Source organism: Thermobia domestica, chromosome 9 (assembly GCF_964235325.1).
Source record: "Thermobia domestica chromosome 9, izTheDome1.hap1.1, whole genome shotgun sequence".
NCBI classification, from domain to species: Eukaryota; Metazoa; Arthropoda; class Insecta; order Zygentoma; family Lepismatidae; genus Thermobia; species Thermobia domestica.
Window position 1 is genome coordinate 165,382,320 of NC_137462.1, and position 27,039 is coordinate 165,409,358.

Sequence of the window (27,039 nt, forward strand, 5' to 3'; positions counted from 1 at the left end):
AGCAAAGTGCATTTGGTGAACATTCGTAGATGTTCATTACCATTCCTTGCAGCGAATTCCGTGCGTCGTTTACACCACTATCAACAACTTAACTTGAATCAGAATTGTTATATAGAGGTGTCGAAAGTATAAGTGTCATAACTGTCTTTCAAATTATTCGTAGTTCCACACAATTTACTTCACACACACGTTGAATTTAAAACAGTGTATACCACACTATGCTGACATTTATGTTTATCCCATTTACGAATAGTAATTATACTAGTTTGTGCACAGGATATAGGAACTTCGACGATTTTAATTAATAGAATGTAAGAAAACAATAAATTATGCTAAATATGCTCGGAATAACTCGGAAGGATAAGAAAAAATACACGGATAAAGAAGATGACGGGAGTGACAGATATAATCGCGAAAATACAGGGATTAAAAAGGCAGTGGGCAGGACACATTGTAAGAAGAACTTATGGGAGGAGGAGAAAAACAGTCCTTGAGGGATACAAACAATCATGAAGAAAACTAGGAAAAGATCCTAATACGGGTTGGTGTGACGAAATGATGAAGCACTATAGGTTAACTTGAAAATGGACTGCTCAAAATAGATGGTTGTGAAGAAGTATTTGAGACACTTTCATTCAGAAATGGACCGAGAACAGTTGATAATGTTGATGATGAATAACAATAATAAGAACATTTATTATCTTATTAGATATGGTGCCGCGAAAATAACAAATAGACCTAATGGAAATTTATTAATTACTGTAATTATAAAGACAATCCATTGTGCTTGCAATTATTTTCAAAGAAGCAGAGAAACACTGAACATTTAACTGATTGAAAGTCTCCTGCACGTTGAATAGTTGCTTTAGCACTAAGCAAGGCTCTCTAATCAATTCTTGCTTTCTATGGGTGCGTTATTCATTTTTAATATCTTGCCGAAGTCCAGCAACACTATAGTCTTCCACGCTGTAGTCTCCTGTGGAAATTACGACTTCACTACGACTCCAACATTGGGCCGCGATACCACTGGGAGCCCCGGCGCACAGTTTGACATTCATGGATTATTTAAACAAAACTATCAACTCGCAATAGTTTATTATAGTTTAAGTGAGACACCTTCAATACCAAGAAATGTAACAAACATGACGGAAAAATGCATTACATAATTACTATGTGACGGGTGTTCTTGAAATTAGCCAATCACTGTTTCTACATTATCTTCGTTGTCATGTACTAGTTTGTGTCTTCTTGCTTGCACCTTGTATGAGTCGTGTGCTCCACGTCTTATTTCTGTACTTCTAAATATATGCACCAACTGTAGTCGTCGCATTCGCAATCGTTCCTGATTTAACCTCCGAGATTCGGACCCATTTCGCCATGTTTCAGCACTGAAGCATAGACAACACCTCCAACAAAATCTATCTCGTCACAAATGAAGTCACTTACTACTGATTACCTCTACTAGTGCAGTCTATGATGATTATACAGAAATAAAGGATTAAAAGGAATAAACAAGTTCCACTAGCGATCATACATAGTTTTAATTACTTTCGTTATTATTCGCAACCTGTGTAAGTTAGGCAACTGCTTTTCCACATAAGTGTGGTTGGTCATCTACTTACGTATTGTACGGCGCAAAAAATGAAATGAAATATTTGAGTTTTACGTCCCACGGTTATGCCAGTTAGGCTAAAGGAGGCGGTGATGATGAGTAATGAATGAAATCATGGAATGAAGAAAGTGGGAGGAAACAGGAGAACCCCGTGGAAACCCACGCACACGGTGTTTGTCCACCACAAAGTTCACTTGGCGGGGGCTGGGGTCGAACCCGGGACCCCAAACACCAGAGGTGAACGCTCTACCACTGAGCCATCGCGGCCCCCCTTGTACGGCGCAAGTGAACCACCGTGTATATATATATATATATATATATATATATATATATATATATATATATATATATATATATATATATATATATATATATATATATATATATATATATATATGATATATATGTTTCTGCGGCGCAAATTGATAGACGAATTTAAATTTGCGTAGCAACTCGTAAGTTTTGTATTGCACTTTCGGTAGTAGGGAATAATAAAAGACAACTTTTCTTGTATATCATAAAATAATGATAATGAAAAGCAATATGAAGAAAAAATAATGTGAGTTGTATTTATACAGTATATATAAGTGCTAACTTTGTCCTATAGATTGTCTAATATGGCAGCTGCTGTTGACTGAGTCCATATCGAATTTTCTATTAAGTGCTGAATCTGTAAAACCGTCACGAAACGGAGAATCGGAACTTTGCAGTTTACGAAGTTTCTCACAAGTGTCAATTTCCTAACTGATATCGTAGCCAATTGTTACTCGGACCCAGTTCACTTTCCCAGTTCTATAAACAAAACATTACTCTTTTTTTCTCCAGTTTCAATGGGAAGCAAGAGAGTTTAGAAATATAATATTTCTATGAAACAACTGCTTCATTTATGAACTCCTTACTAGAGCTTGAAATGATTGTCAAAAGACAGAAAGGCAGAAAAGTGAATATTATTAAAGTCACGTGTTTTTTGCTGGTAATCTTGTTTCCAAAAAGTAAGATAGAGACTTGCATCTCGAAATTTCATTAAAGTGATTTATTTTCAGCTCCAATGTCAAAGTACACTAGGTATCTTTGGATTGAATTCTATGACCACTCGCTAATAATATGATGTATAGTCTGTAATGTATTGCTTTGCAATATTAAGTGGCTAAAATACACGTAAGTGAGAGAGGTTAAGTTTATGAGAGAAGAGATAAATATTGCTGAACGTTTACTATAGTATATGGGACATTGCATGAGAGCTGTTGTCTTAAAGGAAAGACAATGATTTATGTATTTGTTATTTTTAATTTATTTCTTTCTGTGAATACTTTAGGATTCTGATACATGCATTTTTGGATAGCGCACATATTAGTTTCTAAGTGAATTCTTGGCCCGACTACTGTAGGTTACATAGTTTTGGAGCTATGGACTTTAAAGTTCATTTTTTCATGTTTTCGGCAGCCTATAACTCTGAAAGGAAGCATTTGTGCACCGAAGTTGGTCTATACTTTTTGTCTTATCTTGGTATCAGGAACAACCTCCCAATTGTCGTCGGTATTGGTTTGAAACACCCTATATATATATATAAAATCAATAGCCTATAATTCAGACTATGAAAATTCGAACTTTTATAAGAACTACGAGCATCTTAGTCATTTGACCAGACTGGTGCTCTCGGTGTTCAAAGAAAACGGCTGCTGCGAGAGTGTTGTATCGTGTCAATCAGGATAAACGATGCTGTGATGTTACTTCTGGCATGTTCAGCCAATTAGTTCTCCTTGTTGACGCAACGGCAGTAGAGATCCTGGAAATAAAGCAATTCTTCCAAAACTGTTGAGGTTATAGGTACATGTCAGATTTCAGTCTACAGTAAGAGATGCTATACTGTATATCTATTTACTCACAGTTTGTGCTGGGAACATTAAGAATGGGATATCTGAAATCATCACTGTATCGAGCACTTGTGTGATTTATTACAGCGTGGCACGGCCAACAATTATAGCCGAACTATCTGATACACCACTCAAGGAATAGTGATATATATACATAACTTGCAATTCTTCGTGAACAAAAAGCTCCACTCAAACAGAAGTAGCCGATTACCTTATTCTTATCCTGCAACATGTGTAGATCCACTGTGTCATTGACACTGATGTGGGCTTCCCAAGTATGTGTGTCTGGAAATCGTCCCGTGACGGCGGTTGAAGGGACAAGGGACCGGCTGCTTTGCTCCAGTGGTACCTCTTTCCCCCGACTGCTCCCACAGACATGTTGTAGGTTGTAATGTAGATTGAGTAATATAAACTATCTTTTTTGGTATATTAAAAAAGTTGTTGTCCTAAAATTTCTCTGTCTGCCTCAAGATTCTAAAGCTGGTGTCGTCACTAAAATTACTCAATTACATTTTCGTAATTATTATGATTATATGTAATAAGTACAATGAATCTACTAATAAAAAACCAGAAGCCTCATCGTCAGAATAGAAAAACTCAAAACATACTCAATCAGTTTGAGAGATAAGACACAGAAGACAGATCTTCAAGACGCATTTTTCTGTTTCCACTATACATACATACATACATACATACATACATACATACATACATACCCCTTTTCCTTCACACACAGACAATTATGACTGATTTAGTGATGAAATCATTCGGATATAACCTTCAAACACGTTTCTCTTTTATCCAGAATATATGGATGGAACAATTAACAAATAGCTATTTTCCATGTAATATTATTGAAAGTTTCAGAACTATCCGAAGCGGAAGAAAGTCTCGTTTACAAATCATTAGGCAAATCTAACTAGTTAAAACTTCTATGCAAATAAATCATGAGTTTCTACGGAAGGGAATATACCCAATTTGTGAGTGTGTAATAGCCTATATGTATGCATGTAGTATGTATGTAAGAGCCCTACCAGTTAATTAAGGACTAACATATCTGCTTCCACGCTGAAGACGAGGGGATCAAAAGTACACCTGATGAAGCGTTGGTTATTATCCCAGTCATTGTTGAAAGTGTTACAAAAGCTTACACCTGCAAGAATACTTAAATCGATATTGCTACAATGCAGAAGATCACATGTGTTTTTAATAGGGAAGGGGAAATTCGTAAATGCCTGTGGTTCCCTTGCTCCATCTGTCATTGATTTTTATCCAGATGGCTTGGCTTCTTCGTTTGTTATTGTGTGTGGACAAAGGATTAATGTGAAATATTGCTGTCTGTAGAATAGCGGAAGAGATTTTCATTGATTTGCTCGGACCCACCAATTGGAAGTGTTTGGCAACATCTCTCGGCGGAATTAATATGACAAATACACACAATGTGTCATACGCACATATACAGGAAAGAAGAAAAGGAAAAAAAGGAGTTTGACATACCAATTATCCATAACATAAGAGTTACGGATTACTGGTTCTCTAACCTTAAAAACTAATGAGTTATAATGTTGTATCTGATGTATACACTATTCTAAACGATGATATAATTTTGACAGGACACAGCAGAAAAAATATATGATTACACTTTATTTTCTATCATTTTTTAAAGTTTTACGGCCCACTATTATGACCTTTATCCTAAGGAGACGGATGATAAATGAACGTGAATGTTTATGAAACACCTGGTGGAATGAGAATATGAGACAAAACGACAGAAAACCCAGAAACACGATGTTGTCTACCGTAAACTGACATAGCCTGAGATTGAACTAGGGACTAGAGGTGAGCGCTCTACCATTTTTTCTTAAACTCTTTCTCTCTCTAATTTTCTTTTTCGAAACTTATTTACTACCAGACTCAACACGGATGCAAACACAGAAACATCGAGGACACTTAAAAACGCCCATTCTTTTCAGGGGGACTCGAACCCTGATTAATTCTGCTTCACAATCGTCATCTTAACTCCTCAGTCCGCTAGACTATCCAATTTGCTAACATTTGATATCAACCAAATTTAAAGTTGAAAATGCTTTCTTTACTTGCAACACGAAATCAGACTGCTTTGTATAAATTAACATGTATAAGTAGATACAGTACTGTATAATGCACTCATATTTACTCACACTGAAATCACCATTGAGTGAGATTAAGTATGTTCCGTGCAGAACTTGACATACATAATTTCAACCTAGTGTATTTACTATACATTCAAAAATTGTCGAGTTCGGAGAAGGAAAATCAAGTTAAATTACATGAAAAAAAAAAAGAGACATAAAGTGGACTTTGTACGGACAAGTTAGTTATGCTACCTTTTCGAAAGTAAAAAAAAAAAAAAAAAAAAAAAAAAAAAAAAAAAAAAAAGCAGGACACATTGGTTCCTCACACACGGAGAAAATAATGGAGCGAATTTAGAAGCAAAAACTGTAGATTCTGGCTACAGGTGGCTTTTCTGGCTCTCTTGTTGCCACAGCAGACTACAATATGTATTGTGGTATAGATTTTTGGTATTGCGTTGGAGCCAAGTCAGCCTAGACATTGCTACGTACTCAGTTCTTTTCTCCATATTTTTATTTGCACCCAGAAGGAAAATCTAGATCGTACACAAGAATGGGTTGAGTTGATTTTAGTTTTAGCGTCCCTTTCAGCAGCGAGGCTATATGAGACGTGGACCTACTGATTAACGTGGAATCCAAACCACATGAGCTCCCGCCGGGAATCGAACCCGGGTCTCCCACGCCAAAGGCGCGTACGCTAACCGCTTAGCCACGAGAGAGCTCTACACAAGAATGGGATCGTATAGTGTCCGTATACAACCAGCTAATGTTACATAACAATGGTTTCCTGTATCCTGCACGTGCAGACGGAAAATACGCATGATTTCAGTCTATTTGCGGTTGCACAGATTGGTTCTGAGTGACTAAGCAACAAATCTGTACTCAAATTGGTACAGGAAATGTGTGTGATACAAAATCCTGCTAAATTTCGCCTCTCCGGACTTTTAGGCTAAAAATCAGCTATTTTTATATATCAGTGTAGCCCAATTCGTGCACTCTAATGCAGGAATTTCGTAAAAAATAAATAAATAAATAAAATAAAAAATATACAAGCGAGGAACTTTGCACAGTTGTAGTACTTGACCTCCTTATCAATATACTAAAAGTTCCCTAAGATTGACCTTGAGCTTCGACCGTTATATTGGAAAATGGCGGCCGATTTTCAGTTTTTTGCCGATAACTCCAAACTGAGCCGAGATAGAGTAAATTATAAAGAGCGAGGATATATAAAGGATGAAAAAACACCCATTTTGATGTATAATACATCTCTCTAGCTTTATTCATTCACGAGATATGAAGTTTTAAGCTATGGGAACTTTGTTATTTTGTGTAGATAGTGCGGTTTCTCTGGCAGAATTTGATCTCTATATATTGCATACTTACTCAGATTATGGAGAAAAGAACTGAGTACGTAGCAACGTCTAGGCTGACTTGGCTCCAACGCAATATTAAAAATCTATACCACAATACATATTGCAGTTCTTCTGCTGTGGCAAAAAGAAATAATTTCTGAACTCTTAAACTGAAACGAAATAACAAAGTTACATCTCTGGCTTCAATGAATGCAGGAATAAAATTTCGAGAAAATAATGTAGTTTTTAATAGCCAAGAATTATTCCATATATTTATCTATGTCGTAAAAGGAACTGATCAGTTGAAAGATTGTTTCCGATATGAGCTTTTCCCAAAAACCCTCTTCATGATTTGATAACATCTCGATGAGAAAGGGTATCAAGTCATCTAGCTTTTAAATGTGAAGAAAGCAACTTCAAAGTACCAACGAATGCTGTTTATGTTTTAGATGGAGGACACATTCTGCATCCTGTTGTATGGCCAAGTCCAGCTACATACGGTGATATTCTTGACTGCTATATGTCATACATAGTATCCCATTACGGTGAAAATGGCATCGTTCTTTTTGATGAATATCCTGAACAGCCAACGACTAAAGGAATCAAGAAAAAGAGAACAGCACGCACAATGTCAGCAACAATTCACTTTCAAGAAATCTCAGTTACGACCTGTACGAAAGCTGAATTTTTAGGTAATAATAATAAAGTTGACTTAATTAATGCCTTGGTAGCTCGTTATTTGAAGTCCAATATGAAGGTTTGCCAAGCAGAACTAGTGCTGATATTTCAATCGTTAATGAGCTCCTTTGCGGCTAAGCAGTTAGCGTTCGCGCCTTTGAAGTGGGAGACACGGATTCGATTCCCGGCGGGAGCTCATGTGTTTTCGATTCCACCATAATCAGTAGGTCCCATTTCATATAGCCTCGCTGCTGAAAGGGACGTTAAACTCAAAATCAACTTATTTCAATCGTTAATGTAGCCTTGGAAAATGCAAAATGTCCAGTGCCTGTTATTGTCGGTCAGGACACTGATCTTTTGATTCTGTTAACAGCATTAACAAAGGAAAAGTGTGATTTGTGGTTTCCTAGACCTGGCTCTAAGAAACAGAAAACTATATTTAATATTTAACAGCAACAGTTAATATTTGTGGAAGAAATGTGTGATGTACTGTTGTTTTTGCATGCATCAACAGGTTGTGATACAACCTCGGTTATATATCGAAATGGTAAACTTCAAGTCATGCATCTTCTTCAGAAAGATACAGATTTGAGGACATCAGTTTTAGTGTTCAATGATCCATTGTCTACCAAAGAAACAATAGCAGAGGCTGGTGAAAGATTCTGCTTCAACTCTTTGGTGCCAAGAAAAACCAAAGCCTTGATGAGTATCGTTATTATGGGTGCAATTTTCTCATCAGTAAACAAACATTAAGCTCCAGATTTGATCTTGCAATGCTACTCCAACAAGTGCAGAAGCCAAGCAACGTTTTTCCATGTATATCATCAAGTGCATGAATGGAAGAGTAATTACAGTCTACAAATTGGGAATGGACACAACCAAACAACAAATTGATGCCGGTTTGCTCAGACCTAGAACCTGCTCCTTCTCAGTTATTGCACATAATACAGATATCTTATGGGTATAAAGATATTTGTAAGAATAATTGTGTTTGTTTCAGTGCTAGGGTGCCTTGTTAGCCCATGTGCGGTTATTACCAGGGTGTTTTGTGTGACAACTACCCAGATATTCCTACTTCGCAAGAAAATCAGGATGAATTATATGCATTTAATATTAAAATTACATAGACAAAAGAACGAGCTTTAGAATATATTTTTAATAATAATTTTCAATACAAATTCTAGCATTCTAATGTATTTTAGCATTCTTAGACATAAAAGTGTAGTGGCACCTTTGAAAATAATTTAAACACTGCAAAAATATTAAGTCAAAGTTAGAGCTTTATTAAGAAAAATAAACTATGCTTAATATACGTTTGTCCGCTAATTATTGTAAACTTTACGGATCGCCACTTGATTTACAACTGTTACTACTGTGTGATTTACAAGCCACTGGTAGAGATATATAAACATATTATACACAAAATCTACTTTTATCCTCTTCATTTTAATGCACAATTGGAGTAAGTATGCAATCTGTAGTGATCGAATTCTGCCACGAAACTGTACTATCTGCACAAAATAACAAATTTCCCATAACTTAAAATCTCATATCTCCTGAACGAATAAAGCTAAAAAGATGTATTATACATAAAATATGTGTTTTTTAATTCTCTATATATCATTACTCTTTATAGTTTACGCTCTCTCTGCTCGTTTTAAAGTTATCGGCGAAAAACTGAAAATCGGCGGCCATTTCCCAATATGGCGGCCGAGTTCAAGGTCAATCTTAGGGAGCTTTTAGTATATTGATAAGGAGGTCAAATTCCTTGCAAAGTCCCTCGCTTGTATGAATTTTTTGTATAAACCCCTAATTATGAACCTAAAGTTCCTGCACTACTCATCGACAGAAGTTTTTTCCGTTTGGTAAAATTTATTTTGCAAATAATGGTGATATGGCTGGAGCGTACAACGGTGGTATGGCTGGAATGTATAGAAAATTACAACTTTTTTAATTTACTGAAAACTGTACTCAAATTGTCCTTCCAATCAGAAGTTATTTACGAAACTAATTTCATCAAACGGAAAGAACTTTTGTCGCTGACTGTTCGTGGAACAATTTATTGGAAATAATAGAAAGAAGTACGTACAGTATATTCATGAATGAAAATTTAAACCAAAACACACAAAACAGACATCTCATAGCATCAGGTCATGATGATCAGAAGATAAGAACTACTAAACAGGTCAAATAATAACATCATTGGTGGTGATTTCAATGCTACCAACAAGAAAATTCTTAACAATAGAACCATATTGATATCTAGATAGTCATATGCACATATCGTGCGTAGATATTTATAAATGCCACTTAGAATTTCGTGTTTTGGATCACTTGGTGTACTCTTAGGTGTAATTCTGGACGTTGAAAAATTTTCTTAAATTTCAGGATGCCCCACCTAATTCGGGACAAATAGCAATCCTAACTTAAATACAGTATATTGGAAAGTTAATACTGTTTGTTACATTATAAGAGTTATTTACACTATATGGACATAAATCTTTTAAGTTTTGAAAGAAGCTTCAGATGGAGATCTTAAAAATGAAATATGTCCAAAATGATCAAAAGTGGATTTCATTTCCTTGGGTATTGAACGCGCCATTTATAAACGCATGTATAAAAGAGTTATATGAGTTCGGAGAAAGTCTTAGCTAGATGAATAACGGGAAGGCAGCTGATATCGATAATATAGTAAAAATACGATATAATTAAGAATATAGAAGCAGGAGAGAGAGAAAAAGGAAAACATATTCAGAAAGTGTAATAAAAATATGAGTTTCTTAGCTAAGGAATCGAAGGCAAAATGATGTGAGGACTGTAGATAGGGATGCGCACGAGTCGAGACATGTCTCGAATCTCGACTCGACTCGACTCGAATTCGAGTCGAGATTCGAGTCGAGACACACTTTGTAAAATTCAAGACGAGTCGAGACAAACGTGTTTCTCGACTCGAATTTTCGAGTCGAGACAGCTCATAAAAATCTCGACTCGACTCGAATGTCTCGAAAATTTTTCTAAAACTTTCAATATTATTATGAAGAAATTATTCACTCAGGAACAGCCTTGAAACCAATTCCAGCATTTATTACTTTAGAAAGGTACAGAACGCATAAATTTAATAGTTTATCTTCCGAGATCAAGATTTAATTTTCAGCTCAATTCAGTTAATTAAAACTAGTAATTAATGTCGTGATATTTGATTGTACTTCAAATATAATAATAATAATAATAATAATAATAATAATAATAATAATAATAATAATAATAATAATAATAATAATAATAATAATAATAATAATAATAATAATGATAATTGATTATCTAGTTTGTATAAAACTATTATCCGTAGCCTATATCTAGTCTGTATAAGAACATTGCAATAAAGTGAACATCATAAATTCTCTGAATGAGCAATTGGCAGTCTATAGTAATTTAGCATAGTTATAACTATTGTGTTTTTATTTCCATGAACGCCATAGGGCTACATAACTTCTGGACAGGGCCGGATTTAGGGGGGTGCAAAGGTACATCCTACCCCTCCTTTGTTGTAAATATACCTATCTAAAATGAGAAGCTAGCAGTAAAAATACCGCGACACTGGCGTGTCGTGAATGGGCCACTGGTGTACCGCGAGGATATCAAAACAAAATTATTAATTCTATAGCAATCAAATTGCAAAACGTAGGGGAAAATGTATATTTGTATTGCACATTACTATCAACCTCTACTATGAATATACAATTTTAAGTTTCATGCCGTGTTACTTTTCTGTACATTTCTAATTTTGAAAAAAGTATTTGTTATTGTTATGACCATTATTGCTTCTTTATCGTTACAGACTATTTCGTAACTTGAAAATTTAAAATATTATTCAATCCTTTCGATAAATTATTTACATTTGTGTTTTAAAAGTAAAATAGATTTATTTGTTCGTTCGTTATTTAATGATCTTCATTCTTAGTAAAAGGTTGGATACAGTTTTCGAAAGAGTAAGCGTATTTTTAATAACCTGAGTCCAACATTTCATTGCAGTTGTTTACTCCTTTTAAATTAGAATGAAAAATAAGCATAGTGATTTACCACGAGGAAAACCCAGTGATCGAGCTTTCTTCTCTGTGCGAAGGAGATAAGTAATCAAAGAAAAAAATACCAGTGTGTTTTATATTTACAAATAATAATATCTATAAGTGTGCCGCGAGAATTCATGTTACACCCGTAGTGTGCTGCAAGTTGAAAAAGGTTGGGAAACGCTGGTTTAGAGGAAAGAATAATTGGTACACTCCCTCCTCCCTGCTCTCTCTCTACCTAGTATATTTTCTTTATTTTATTGTCTCCGAAACACCATTCCAGACAAATGCTTTTCGGTAGAAAAGTTAGAAACAAACCATCCCGCTCTTGGACAAAGTGGGCAATATGCGGTAGTCAGGTCAATGAACCTGCTTTGGAAATTTTCGTGCAATTTAGGTTACTGAGAGGGTGTAGTTTCTTCAACTATGCCGCCTTCTACTATGGCACGTGCCATAAATAAGTCATCGTCTGATCGTATGGGAAACACCGCTAGTTGTCCTTGCCTGACATCTGTTTCATATTCATATTAGCCAGTGACAGCGATAAAGGGTGCGGGGGAGCATACTTGAGGGGGCCTCTACAAGGTACGCTCAGCAAGGCACCTTTTACTTGTCATTTATAATTTTAATGCATTTTGAAAGCGTTTCTACACAGCTTATAATTAATTCTAACAGTTTCACAGAATTAAACCAGTTGAGAATGCTCCATGAGCATTGCCAGAACGAACTTAAAAAGAATGGAGATATGGAGCGGAAAGGAAAACTGTCATTGTTCCTACCTCACAAAAATTAGTAAAATATTATTTCTCTATGACTTACAGTTCTCGAGATATGGCTGCTTAAATATCTAGAAATTTGAACTTTTTGGCCAGTGTTTGGGGAACGGTGGCCAGTTGGCCAGTAGACAGTTAATCAGTGGACACTGGTTATTATTTGGTATTAAAATGTTCACCACCCTCTTAGGTATTGATCTCTCTACACCAATATGATCTCTCTACAACTTACGGCTCCCAAGCTATGGCTCGTTAAATATCTAGAAATTGGCCATTTTTGGCCAATATCATGGGAACGGTAAGTCATAGAGAGATGATATTGGTGTTAGTCAATACATAAGAGGATGGTATGCATTTTAGTACCGATATTAATTGGTGACCACTATACAACTGGCCATTGGCCAAACTAGTGGCCAATTGGCCAGTGTTAATCGGTTACTATTTGGTACCAAAATGTTCACCATCCTCTTAGGTAATGAACAGCATCAATGTGATCTCTCTGTGACTTATGGTTCCCGAGATATGGCTCCTTAAATCTCTGGAAGTCGGCTATTTTTTGGCCAATATCTTGGGAACGGTAAGAGTGACGCGAAAAATTTAATCACTTTTTCTGATAGTTTTTGAAGCTCTATCAAATACACGGTTGAAAATTGAAAAATCGCAAATAACAGACAGACGGACAGACAGACACACAGACATAGAGAATTCAGTATCGAACTTTTTTAAGTTTGTTGATAATGAAGTAATAATTAAAATCAAATAATGAGGAATGACTGTGAACATGAATATCAGGTTCCTCTTTTCGATTTTCCAAAGATTTTATTTTCCAGTGTAATATTTGCATATTATTATGTTAGTCTATAATGCCATATTTTCGATATCGTGTATCTTTGACTAGAATTACAGTGTATTACAATAAATTATCGTATTTACCAGAAATATCTTCCAAGAAAATAATTCGAGATATAACAACTTGTTATTTGAAGAAGACAGTTGCTTACTGACAAGGGAGTGGCTCCACTGAGATCCGAACGAGACAATTGTTCGCATTGGATATGTTATAACTAGACGAATCCCGAAGTTATACGTGTCACCGGGCGGAATATCGTGAGTTACAACATATTCAACGAACTTAAAAAGTTCATTACTGAATTCTCTATTTTGTACACTGCAATAGATAGAGCATCAAAAACTATCAGACAAAATGGTTAAATTTTTCGCGTCAATCTAACCGTTCGCAAGATAGTGGCCAAAAAATGACCGATTTACAGAAATTTAAGCAGCCATATCTCGGGAACCGTAAGTCATAGAGAGATCATATTGGTGTTGATCAATATCTAAAAGGATGGTGAACATTTTGGTACTGTTAAACATTTTTGTTCTGATATTAATTGGTGGGCACTGGCCAACTGGCCATTGGCCAAACCACTGGCCAGTTGGCCAGTGCCCACCAATTAATATCAGAACAAAAATGTTTAACATTCTATTAGGGATTGATTACCACCAATATCACATCTCTATGGCTTACCGTTCCCGTGATATCGGCCAAAAACATGGCCAATTTCTAAATATTTAAAAAGCCATAGCTAGGAAATTACCTGCTAGAATAGTTTGAACCGAGTCATTTGTTCGGAAACGATTGGGTAAATGGAAAACTCGGTGAACATGTATCCCATCATTTTCAAGGCCACACTTTTTTGGGGTAAAAAGCAGTAGCGGCTCGTAGTCTGTACAAGCAACGGTTGCAATGCTGCAATATCAAAGGTATGTAGGTACGCGCAAGTGTTCCCCTCCCCCAGCATTCTTGAGTCCTATCCAAGAAATATTCAGGAAATATGAAGAGGAAAGTCTTTTAAGCTCTATTTGTATATTATTGATTAAATTATTTCTCGAATATTAATTTAATATATAAGCTATTTCCTTTTTTTCAAACAACCACTATCAATGTACGTTTATACACTATTTATATACAAAACCTCTACACTCATGTTATTGGACACGAGATAAATCGAATATATAGTATGTGCTGTAAGCCATGAATGATGGCGTTAATCCGAAAAGAAGAAAAAAAGCAAGAAAATTGCATGCACGCAGTTAAACAAAATTATTTAATTATATAAACTATGCATTATTTTAGAATGGAAGGTCTTTCTTCGATCTTTCGGGCTTCAAATTTTTCTATGACTTTATTGAAATCTGAAATGCTGCTCGCCAAGTTTCTCTGAATAGAAAGCATCGCTACCGCAAATATTTTCCGCTTTACTTTCTTTGGGGTCCAGAAACACCTCTCTCCTCCGACAATACGCATTTTGTTAGCATTTCTTTGTATAAATATACGGAACAAAAAGTCCATTTTCAGGAACCACGTATTTTTTTTGTCTGTAAAGAAGCATGAAATCTAAGATGTTTTCCTTTGAAAATTAAAAAAAAAAATAGTTTAACATTCCAGCAAATTAGGCTAAAGAAGACAGATGAGTATTGGGAGTGAATGATTTTATATTAATTTATGCTCTCCGCCGGAAATCGAACACGGAATCATGTGCACGAAGGACACAGAGCTAGGAATTAGACCCGTAGTAAGACATTTTCTTCTTGGAGACTCGATTGACCCCCCTCCCCCCCCAGAATAGGATTTTTAAAAAAAATAAATCTTATCCCAAGAATTTTCACCTTTGTATTATAAATGTTAAATAAAATCTATTGACTTCGAACGACCGCCCCCCAAACTTTCAGCCTGGATCCGTCCCTGCTACCACCAGACTTATATTTGTTCTTTGCGAGTTTGTTTTGTGAATAACTTCTTTCTTCCACGCGTCTGTATCTTCCTCACCCTATCAACTGAGTCAAGCGCTGCTAAGCGGAGGAATTCGTAACTATTACAGAAGCTGACCAGTTGCGGAAAAAATGCAACCGTAAGGGACCAATACGGGAAGATAGGAGCGTTGCAAGAATAAATCCACTTCCCCATGTTAAGAGATAGGAGCTCGCTGCCATATGCTCAATGTTACTGCTTCCAGTGGCAACGTTCGCTGCCACTGGAAAGGTAAATCTCTCTCTTTCTTTTCGTTTTTTAATTGACTTTTTTCAGAAATGCATCAATACTGTTTTGCGCTCAAGAGCAAAGGTTTATTTTTTACTGATACACTACTTTAACACTTAAAAATATTTTTAGTATTTAAAAAAATATCCGGTTGCACAACCATGCAACATATAGTACCAGCCGCCACTGGTAAAAAGTTTGCCCCAGGGTTCCCCGCAGGGTCCCAGACGGGATCCAACTAAAAAGTTTCAAATGGCAAGGGGGTTAAGTAGCACATCGTTTGAAATCTGTTGTAAAATGAAGGAAAATGGAGCAAGTCTCGACTCTCTACGACAACCCTGTGCAAAATGGCGGCGGGTCAAAATGAAAACTAAAACTTAATTGAAAAGTCCACGGCCACTCGTATAAATCGAAAATGGTGAGACAAATGTAAACACAAGAAAGGACGTGTGGCATTACGCGATCGAGCTGAAGAGAATTTCACAGTAAATATCAAGCTCGAATTAGTGAGAAACTTGACTAGTGTGATCCTCATTGAGATTAGCGAACGCGAGCTCCATTGAGGATAGAGAGCATGAGCCCAAGTGAGTCACGGTTGCAAAATTACCAATTTTACTTCTTTCTTTCTTTCTTTCTTTCTTTTCTTTTCTTTTCTTTTCTTTTCTTTTTTTTCCTACTCCAATGCGTAAGGTTTATGAACAGCAGAAGTACTTGCTAGAAAGACTTAGCATTGCTTGAATTATCCATAGACTAGGAACTGCTTAGATATCTAATGCAACTTACGTTCGCATTTTAACAATTCAGGTTGTAATTAAAACCTTGAATACTGAGCAGATGAGCACGCAGAATGTTTTGTTTGGGTGTATTTCTAATACGCAATTAATTCTTCGTAAACAAATACAACTCTATAGTATCTGAAGCGGCTTGAGTTGGATTGAATGAAAACGTGAACATGTATTCGAACTGCGCAATGTATTGTTAATTATCATGAACTGGAACAATTAAAAAAAAAAAAAATGGAAGCGCGACTGATGAGCACCAAACATCAAAATTTCACAAGGCATGGTCAAAGCTCACACCTCAAAGACCAGAAAAAAAGATTGCCCCATCAACTAACTGTTGTCTTGTCCAAGTCAGTTGCTTCTTTTCATTGTGAAATTTCCTGCAAGTTAATCAGAATGTTGAAAATTTCCTACATTTTAAATTTATTTAATATGTACTGATCAGTCAGAACATTATGACTACCAACCTACTATCGATATAATTTCCGTCCAGGCGATATCTGTGTCACCTGCCGACGAATGCCTGCTAGTCAGTCACGCGTACGGTGCATGCAGTATCAGTGAGAGTGCTGGCCGTGTGTAGAATGGGGAAGGCGCGCGATCTGAGTTTGACTGAGGGCAGGTTGTAATGGCCCGCAGACTCGGCAGGAGAATTTCGGAAACTGCAGGATTTGTCGGATGTTCGAGGAGTGCTGTGGTGAGTGTCTTCAACAAGCCGCGAAACCAAGGGAAAACAACGTCCAAACGTCAAGGGGTTGGGCGCCCCCACCTCATTACACATGTCGGACGTCATAGGCTGAGCAGACTGGTAAAGCAAGACAGGCAGCGAACTGTGGCAGAATTAACATCATACTTTATTACTGGGCAAAGTACAAGTGCGTGTGAACACACAGTGCACCGAACACCCCTAACGATGGGCCTCCGAAGCCCATGTCCCATCTATGTGCGAATGTTAACACCACGACATCGGCAACTACGACTGAAATGAACACATGACCACTGTCATTAAACCTTGGCACAGTCGCAGAGCGTTGCATTGTCTGATGAATCCCGATACCTTCTTCATCATGACGATGGGAGGGTGCGGATCCGTCGTGTTTCAAGAGAACAGTTCTTTGACACCTGTACTGCGGGACGGAGACAAGCTGGCGGTGGCTTAATTATGCTCCGGAAAACATTCACGTGAGCATCCATGTGTCTAGTGAAGGTCGAGCAAGGCACCATGACGGCCAAGGCGTATCACACACTGCTTGCAGACGACGACCATGTTTCCCAACGGTAGTGGCATTTTTCGAAAAGATAATGCACCATGTCACAAGGCCAGGATTGTGATGGAGTGGTTCGAGGAACACAGGGGCAAGTTCCAAGTGATGTGCTGGCCGCCCAACTCGCCTGATCTGAACCTAATCGAACACAAATGGGATGTGATTGAACATGACTTCAGAGCGCATCGCCCCTCTCCCTGGAATTTACGGGAATTAGATGACCTGTGTGCAAGGGCGCCGATCCTGGGGGGCCGAGGGGGCTCGGACACTCCCAAAGCTCATGTGAGCCCCCGCATTGTATTTATGAATATACAATATTTGGCATAATTTGAATACAATTTGTCTTAAAATCCTCATATATATGCCTTCTGCATCTGAATGCCCCCCTCCACATTTACAGAAAAATCGGCGCCCTTGCCTATGTGTAGCAATCAACTCTCTCCAGTGACCTTTCAAGGGTCATTGCGTCCATGCCAAGACGCGTCGCCATTGTTATCCGTGCCAAAGTTGGACACACTGACAATAAGGTAGGTAGTCATAATATTCTGGCTGATGTGTGCGTATATTTTAACTCGTATATTTTGTCTCGACTCGAATTTCGAGACGTCTCGACTCGAATTCGAGTCGAGTCGAGACAGAGTCTGTCGAGTCGAGACACGAGTCGAGACACAAACATATTTTCGAGTCGAGACACGAGTCGAGACAACATTTTCTCGAGACGAGTCGAGACAGGCTTAAATCTCGACTCGACTCGACTCGAATGCATCCCTAACTGTAGAACTAGTATTGTGCGCCGCAGCTAAGAGTGAAAGGGAGTAACAGAAGGTTTATGAAAAATTTGTATATGAACCATCAATTAACAGTCAGAATGGAATATATAATGATAGAGAGAAGTGAAATTGAAGGGGAAGTTTGATAGTTCTGTTGTGAAAATAACGATAAGTGTTTGATATAATATATAAAACAGGATATGAATTTACTTAGAACTAACGGACCAGGAGGCATTATGATCTTTACGTTTATCGAAAGCCATCTATGCCATGGAATGTGATATTTATCTAAGGATATTGCCGAAGTAGAACCTTTCAAAGAAAGTAAAATTTTCTATCCTTTGTGTTTTTGTTCCTACTTATTAGAAAAACGTCATATTATGGTCATGGTATTCGACAGTAAGTACTTCAAATGTGATTAATATGTCCATTTTTCTTCCATTATTACTACTTTAAAGGCCTCCAAAATTTGGATGTTTATGAATGTCTATGGAATTGTAGCATCTTTAGTTTATAACGCTGAACAATACATGTGGTATTAGAAGTTTTAATTTAATGTAGATTTGAAATATGTAATATTCTGATGTAGTGTCATTTTAAAAAATAAACTTTATGTCACTGTTCATCGGGCGGTACAATGCCCCCTATCTAGATTTGCGTGATACAAAATTTCATCGACTTTTATGGATTAGTTAAAAAATTACAAGGTCATTTCAAAATAAATAATCCACCCTATATATGAGGGGTGTACTATAGTGGTTTACACTTTCTTTTCTCGTTCCAGGTGCAGTGGATCACTGAAGTTCGGAGGACAGCCACAGGCACTTAGGGCTTTCATCTACAGATTGGGAGCATCATCGACAACGGAGACAACAGAAGCTTCCTATGCAGCCCATTTCTTGAACCTCTGTGAATGTTACTAACGGACAAAAATAAGTAAATAGAAGTGATTATAGAGGACAGCACTGGGCGTCGAGGTTCCTGTGGAAAGAGGGTGTGGCCGCTGCTGAAATCCATAGGCGATTTGTGACACTGTGTGGAGAATATGCACCATCGCGGAAAACAATGTACAACTGGTTAGAAGGTTGGAAAGTGGGTTAAACCTTTGCGAAAAGAGGAGAAGTTCTGGAAGGAAAGTGACAATGACAGCACTAGTCATAATCGCCGTGATAAAGGGAACCATTTAAGATAACAAATGCATCACGTTCTTCGAATTGAAGAGCGCCACTGGACTAACCTGTATGGTGCACAACCACTTACAGTGGGGAAGGTCAGTGCGAGATGGGTCCCAAAACTCTTGCAGAACAAAAAAAGATGTGTGGACATGTACAGGGAACTTTTGCAACACCATGATCATGATCCCGAAGATTTCATGTCTAGGCTTGTGGTTGGTAATGGAGCTAGGCATGTGAGATGTAGCTCTATTATCATGAGTCGACGAAGAAGCAGTAATCAATGCAGTGGGAACATCATGACAGCCTACTGCCAAAGAAATTTCGAACACCTTCAGCTGAGAAGCGTACAGCTACAATGTTCTGGGACACGAAATGTATTCTTCTGATCGACTGGCTGGAAGGGGAAGCCACGATTAACAAGTTCTAGAAGGGTCTTTTGAAGCTGACGCACCGCTGATAAAAGTGCATAAAGGAAAAATATATTGAGAAGATCGACACATCAGTTGCTGGGTAAATCTTCTGTATATGTCTGAAACAATAAGCGTAAATGATTATAGAACGCCCCTCATATAAATGTCGGTTGCTTACTATTACTGGTCTTGTTCTGTGGAAATCAATATTGAAACCAGAAGAGGTAATTCATTTATATCATTCTGGTTGCATTGGAATAGTCATTTCGAACTGGATGTTCCATGATGTCATGTTCTCAGTAAACCATTCACATAGAGGAACGAGAAGAAGACAGCAAGCTTCTGATAGAATATAATGGCGGCAGACAAACAAGGTGTAGTCGATGGTTCTTAAGATAACTACTCGTGGTGCTAATCAAACACTGCCAACACTTGTTTTATTCCATTCCATCGACCTCGTTCCTCTCCTTTTTTGCTCAACTTGTTCTCTCCCTCTCCCTCTCCTGGTTCTGAACGTAAAAGCCCGCTCTTACGTCATATATTTGCGAGTTGAAAATGACTGTAATATACACAGAGAAAAATTGTGACGTAATGAAGTAGAAGATAGTATCTACTATTGTGGTACGGAATTAATATCAAAAATTGCTTCTCGCTACTCTCATTACGGTAATCAGTGTTAAAATCAGCAATCGTAGATCACCACTTGCAGTTTGAACAAATAGATCGAGGTCAGGATGAAATTTATTCTTGGAATACGGTCTTTATATCAAAGAACTATTTACTGTTGTTTCTTACCAATTTGGTCTATGGAGATCCTTGTTGAAACCGAAAATACAAATAAATTTCTACCACTTCCGGTTTTAATAAGATCAACATGAAGACGAATATATTGTTGAGACGTTGAATCGATCCTTAAAAGAAAAAGCAGCTTCTTGCTATCAGTTACCGCTTATTCTCTGATACTTGTCGACAGACAAACATAAAATCAACGAAGTAAAATTAAAATTTCGAGTTTAACATCCCACAATTAATGGAGACGGTGATGACGATAATGAAGGAAATAGTGGAACAAAGAAAGTGGAAGGAAATAAGAGAACCCAGAGAAAACAGACGTATATGCTTTTTGCCCACCACAAAGCTCGCTTGGTACGGGCTGAGATCAAATCAGGGAACCAACGCAGCAGAGGTGAGCGCTCTCTAGCACTGAGCCACGCGGCCCCTTGACAGATGGATAAAGACGAATAACACTTTCCATAGTTGTGAAAGTCTAAAACAACCTGTATCTGTAAAAATGTTCGATTTAACATTTTTGAATAAAAAGCTACTATATTTCTCATCTGAGATTATTTTCATGATGTATAACTTCAACTACTAATCAGATTTTTTTAAAAGCATTGATTTCTCTAAATTATAGTGTTCAATGTTTAATCTGCCGCTTTTGCGAATTTAAGACTTGTGATTGATATGATGAAACCATACATCAAAATTTTTGACTACCCAGTGATAACAACGTTGTAGTCAAATGAAAACTTTATAGAATTTATTTCTTACAAACAAAATGTTATTATAGTAATTTTATTTTAAATTTTACATCTGTACAAAAATTAAAGAAAATTTATTGAAATTAAATAGGTAAAGTCAGAATATGCTTTATTCAAAAAATTGCTATATATTTTCAATTTGCAACATTTCAATATATATATTCTTCAACTCGTGAAATTGAAGTTAGTTGTTTTAAGCTACTTCCAACGAAATAGTCAATCACATGTACATGAAGCAAATATTGATTCATGAAGTTATATCATGCGATGCACATGGAGAGATTGTTCTTTTAAGTTTTGTATAAAGACTGAAGTCACCCAGCAGTGAAAGTATTTATAACATATAACACTTTAAGGCAATGATTCCCAAACGTTTCTGACTGACGACACATTTCATTGTTTTTTATTAATATAAATTATGTAATAGTGTGAGCCTATAAGTTCCTATAAAGTAGTGGCTCTCCGTTGTGTGACTGTACAATGTTTCACAATCGATTTTAACAAATTAGCCTATTAAGTGCTTCACGATTTTTCAATTATAAAATTTCGCGACACACTGGTTGAGAACCACTGCTTTAAAATACAGTAGATTACCAAAGGCAGAGACAATTCCTTTTCTTGATACGTTATCAAACTGAAGATAATGTTAATTCATCCAGCATATTTTCCTCTCAACGTACATACGCGAATTATTTATTTTATTGTGCTACATAAGGTTTTTTTATATAATTTATTTCTAAGGAAATGAAAATAGGTATTTCTCTGTTTTAGAGAAAATATAATATGTGATTTTTTTTTCTTTTCAAATATTTCAGTGACACTGTTAAGTATCTTTGTCAATGTTAATAACTACATTATTTTTTCTTTAATTTGAATATTGAAAAATTATCAATACAGTAAATCAATTAAAAATGACAATGAAGGATGTATAGAACTGAAAAAAATAAGAGAGTTTTCATAGAAGAGAGAAAAAACTTTCGCTTTTTATTGTACATTATCTGGTTAGATGATATCCATTTCAGAATGAGTTACGTATTTAGTGCATTTTTGTCCCTTACTTTATTCTAAAGTTTGCAATCAATCAACCTGATACTTCTGGCACGAGAGGTTCCTGTTTTTATCCCAGATTATATGAGTTTGTGGTGGAGAAAACCGTGTCCGTGGGTTTCTCTCGAAATTCTCCAGTTTTCTTCATGCTCATTCACTTTCATTGAGCTCCGTGGCTAAGCGGTTAGTGTACGCGCCTTTGGCGTAAGAGATCCGGGTTCCAATCCCGGCGGGAGTTCATGTGGTTTGGATTCCACGTTAATCAGTAGGTCCCGTCTCACATAGCCTCGCTGCTGAAAGGGCCGTTAAACCGAAAATCAACTCATAACAGGCATAATCGTGGGACATAAAAACTGAAATATGTCATTTGCCAACCTTAACATTTAAAGAAGACTCCACATTGTGAAATTAGACGCAAACTTGCTGCTTCTTTACTATTAACTTCAACGTTTAAAGATTTTACTGAAGAAAAGATTTTTTTATGTACTTTACGGAAATTAATTTGAATATTATTTAAGAATTAGTGTGTTCTTCGTTTACTACTTTAAAATCAAATCACATTATTGTTCAGTAAAATATATAAATATTGCATTGTCTCCTAGTTTAAACACAACAAATAAATAGACATGTGGTCAGCATCGGAAAAGTTATACTTTGAACTTACCTGATTTGCACTGAAGTTATAAGCCATGCTGGATCAGTCACGCTGGATATTTTTCCAGGTGTGTGTCATCTGTTTGTTGATAATAATAATAAAATCATTGCTTGTTTGGTAAAAGTAAAATCACTTTCAGTGAGAAGAAAACGTGAGAAGAAACGTGACTACAAACCACAGAGCCATGCAGGAACGAGAAGAGCAACTTTTCTCCATGATATTTCAACAACTAACGTTTCCTAGGAAACGATAACCTGCCCTCTATTGACTAAACACGGAATTATTGTTCAAAACCATTTATAGCGTATTGTGAAGAAGATCTGCAGTACTTTTTTCCACTAGAAAGAAAACGTTTGTCGAAATGTTGCTTAGTCACGACTAAATTAATATTAGCAGCAGGATTAATGAATGGTTTCATTTTTTGGGTTGTAAGGAAAACCTGATGTATGCAGTATTGATCAAGCGTTGTGTTGTAAGGGTTGCGACTATTCGTGACGAGTTCCCGAGCATTCTATCTCTTTTATCGCCTTTCAACTAACTCAACTGGTACGCGGTACGGATGGCTAAAACATTGCGTGCTGAGCAATACGTAACAGCAATGGGGGGAGGGAGGAGGAATGAGAAAAAAGAAAGAAATTATGAAATGTCATTCTATTTTGTAGCAAATTGGTCATTTTCCAAATTCAGTTAATTTACTCAATTGGAACGTTACATGTGTATTATAAGCAGTAACTGTTCTTTGGATAAGTCACAACGGTAAATAGGGATGCATTCGAGTCGAGTCGAGTCGAGATTTAAGCCTGTCTCGACTCGACTCGAGAAAATGTTGTCTCGACTCGTGTCTCGACTCGAAAATTTGTTGCTGTCTCGACTCGAGTCTCGACTCGACAGTCTCTGTCTCGACTCGACTCGAATTCGAGTCGAGACGTCTCGAAATTCGAGTCGAGACAAAATATACGAGTTAAAATATACACACACATCAGCCAGACCGTTATGACTACCTACCTAATTGTTAGTATATCCACCTTTTGGCATGTATATCCACCTTTTGAACGGCAGCGCGTCTTGGCATGGTCGCAATGTTCCTCGGTGGGTCGCTGGGGAGAGTTGGCACAACATATGCACACACAGGTCATCTAATTCCCGTAAATTCCGGGAAGGGGGTGATGCACCCTCACGTCACGTTCAATCACATCCCAGATGTGATCGATTGGGTTCAGATCCGGAGAGTTTGGGGGCCAGCACATCACTTGGAACTCGCTCCTGTGTCCCCCGAACCACTCCATCACACTCCTGGCCTTGCGACATGGTGCATTATCTTGTCGAAAAATGCCACTACCGATGGGAAACATGGCCGTCATGAAGGGGTGTACGTAGTCTGCAAGCAGCGTGTGATACCTCGGCCGTCATGGTGCCTTGCTCAAGCTCCACTAGACACATAGATGCTCACCTGAATGTTTCCCAGATAATAATTGAGCCGCAGCCAGTTTGTCTCCGTCCCGCAGTACAGATGTCAAGGAGCTGTTCCCTATTAACACTACGGATTCGCACCCTCACATCGTCATGATGAAGAAGATATCGGGATTCATCAGACAATGCAACGCTCTGCCATTGTGCCAAGGTCTAGTGGCGATGGTCACGTGTTCATTTTAGTTATAGTTGCCGATGTCGTGGTGTTAACATTCGCCATCGTTAGGAGTGTGTGTTCAGACTAGTGTTGTGAAGGCCTGTGAAAAAAACGGAAATTTTGGGTTAAAAAAACAGTGTTTTTACTGTTTTTCCGAGCTGGGGAAAAAACAGAAAATTTGGGTATTATCAGAATCATCATTTAATCACAGAATCATTTTAGTTAATATGTTAAATCAAACATATATTTCATAGAAATATCTTGATTGTTCTATGTAAAATTCCGGAAATTTTGAAACCATTAGAAAAAATCGTTTGTTCGGAAATATTGGCAAAAACAGGAAAATGTAGTTTAAAAACTATTTGTTAGCCTGATGCTAGTAATCTTACTTGCTGTAACATGTCTGCAACATATACAGTGGGAAGTCGAAAATCCGAACTAATTGGGACCACAGGTATTCGGATTTTCAAATTGTTCGGACTTTCGAAAATGACCAAGAAAATGCCATTTAGGCTTACATACTGTACGGTATGTTCTTCTATCGATACAGTGGTTATTCAGTACATACAGTAATTACAATACCGTACGTAAGGCTACTTACATTTAATGTTTCTGAAGAACTTGCTTGTACTCTAAATAACACTGTTCTTGTAAGTCACACTTAAAACTTATAGGCCTAAGAAAATATAAAAATAAAAATACATGACAAACAATTACATATAAATGAACTTTTGTAAAAACACTGACTTCACATAACGTCGATGGACACGCTATTGTTTGTTTATCGCTAGCGTTAAGACAAAATGTAAAAAGCTTCTAGGGACCTCATTCGGATTTTTGACGTTAAGATTATCGACGTCCAACTATATATGCAATGTATTTCGCTAACGGAAACATACTTAAAGCAACAGGTTTTAATTCAACTTTACACACATATACCGCACAAGTGAGCAAATTTGAGCAGCTAGAAATATATTAAATGAAACTTCCGTTAGTTATTATCACAGACTAGCAGAATACCCGTTCTTCGCACGGGGAGAATACGTTTCATTTTGGACACAAAGGGCACCAAAACTGTCACTAATGAACTTGTGGAGCCCCAAAACTATGAATTTGACATTAATATCGATAATTTTCAATTATCTTTACATGTCACCATCCTCCTTAGAGTACTAATGGGGCTGAATTTGTGGATTTAAACGGCATCTCCTGCTCATCTCAGCGAGTATGAATTCGAGGCCATTTTCGATCATGTATATATATATATATATATATATATATATATATATATATATATATATATATATATATATATATACAGAGGCGGATCCAAGGGGGCTATAGCCCCCCCTTCACACTCAAGTATACACTGCATAAAATGGGCTTCAATCCTGCTCCTCCCTTGATCATATCCTGAATCCGCCACTATATATATATACTGTATATAATGCTCAAAAAAATTAGGGGTTCAGCTGAAATATCACACAAGACCTTAAGATAGTGTATGAATAAGCTTGTGCTTGACTCATATATATCATACAAGAAGGAATGCTTTAAGATACACTAGAAAAATGGGGCACATACTGGTGTTGGGGCACGGAAAACCTTGTTCACATGGCTCATGACACAAGACGGTTATGTGTGCATCTCTCGAACTGCCCATAAACAGGCAAAGCAGCAACACTGATTGTTCCTTAATATGTCATATGATCACTTCGAATAGCCAACAGAGCCTCGCACCTCCGTGGCATGGATTCAATCAGATTATCGATGAGTTCTTGGGGGATGTTGTGCCACTCATCCAGAAGAGCGACTTCCAGCTCTGGAATGGTTGTTGGATTTACTGGCCTAGCGGCAATTCGTCTGCCAAGCATATCCCAGACATGCTCAACTGGAACGAGATCCGGAGAGCATGCTAGCCGCTTCATCCGAGTGATACCCTCAGCATCTCATCCACTAACCGAGTTCTGTGAGGACAAGTATTGTCATCCATAAAAAGGAACGAATCACCAATGGCACCAGCATAAGGAAGAACAAGAGTTTTCATGATCTCATCCCTATATCTGAGAGCCGTCAAAGAGCCATTTCGGATGATGTGGAGCTCAGTACGCTCACCAATGCTGATTCCTGCCTACACCATCAGACCACCACTATGATACTGGGATCTTTCTCGCACAAACATGGAATTGTGTCATGTTCCACACTCTCTCCAGATGAAAACACGTCGATTATTAGGCTCTACACTGAATCGAAACTCGTC

At 37.3% G+C, this 27,039-nt stretch overlaps 1 protein-coding gene across 1 annotated transcript in view; it reads right to left on the reverse strand.

Moving 5' to 3' along the window:
* The window catches only part of LOC145695167 (uncharacterized), a 52,496-nt gene extending 28,846 nt beyond the window's left edge, over nucleotides 1–23,650 (reverse strand). The window contains exon 1 of the mRNA XM_081772115.1: nucleotides 23,162–23,650. Within this exon, the coding sequence (XP_081628241.1) occupies nucleotides 23,162–23,188 (27 nt within the window). The 5' untranslated portion in view covers nucleotides 23,189–23,650. The remainder of the gene's footprint in view (nucleotides 1–23,161) is intronic.
* Nucleotides 23,651–27,039: the final 3,389 nt, after the last annotated feature.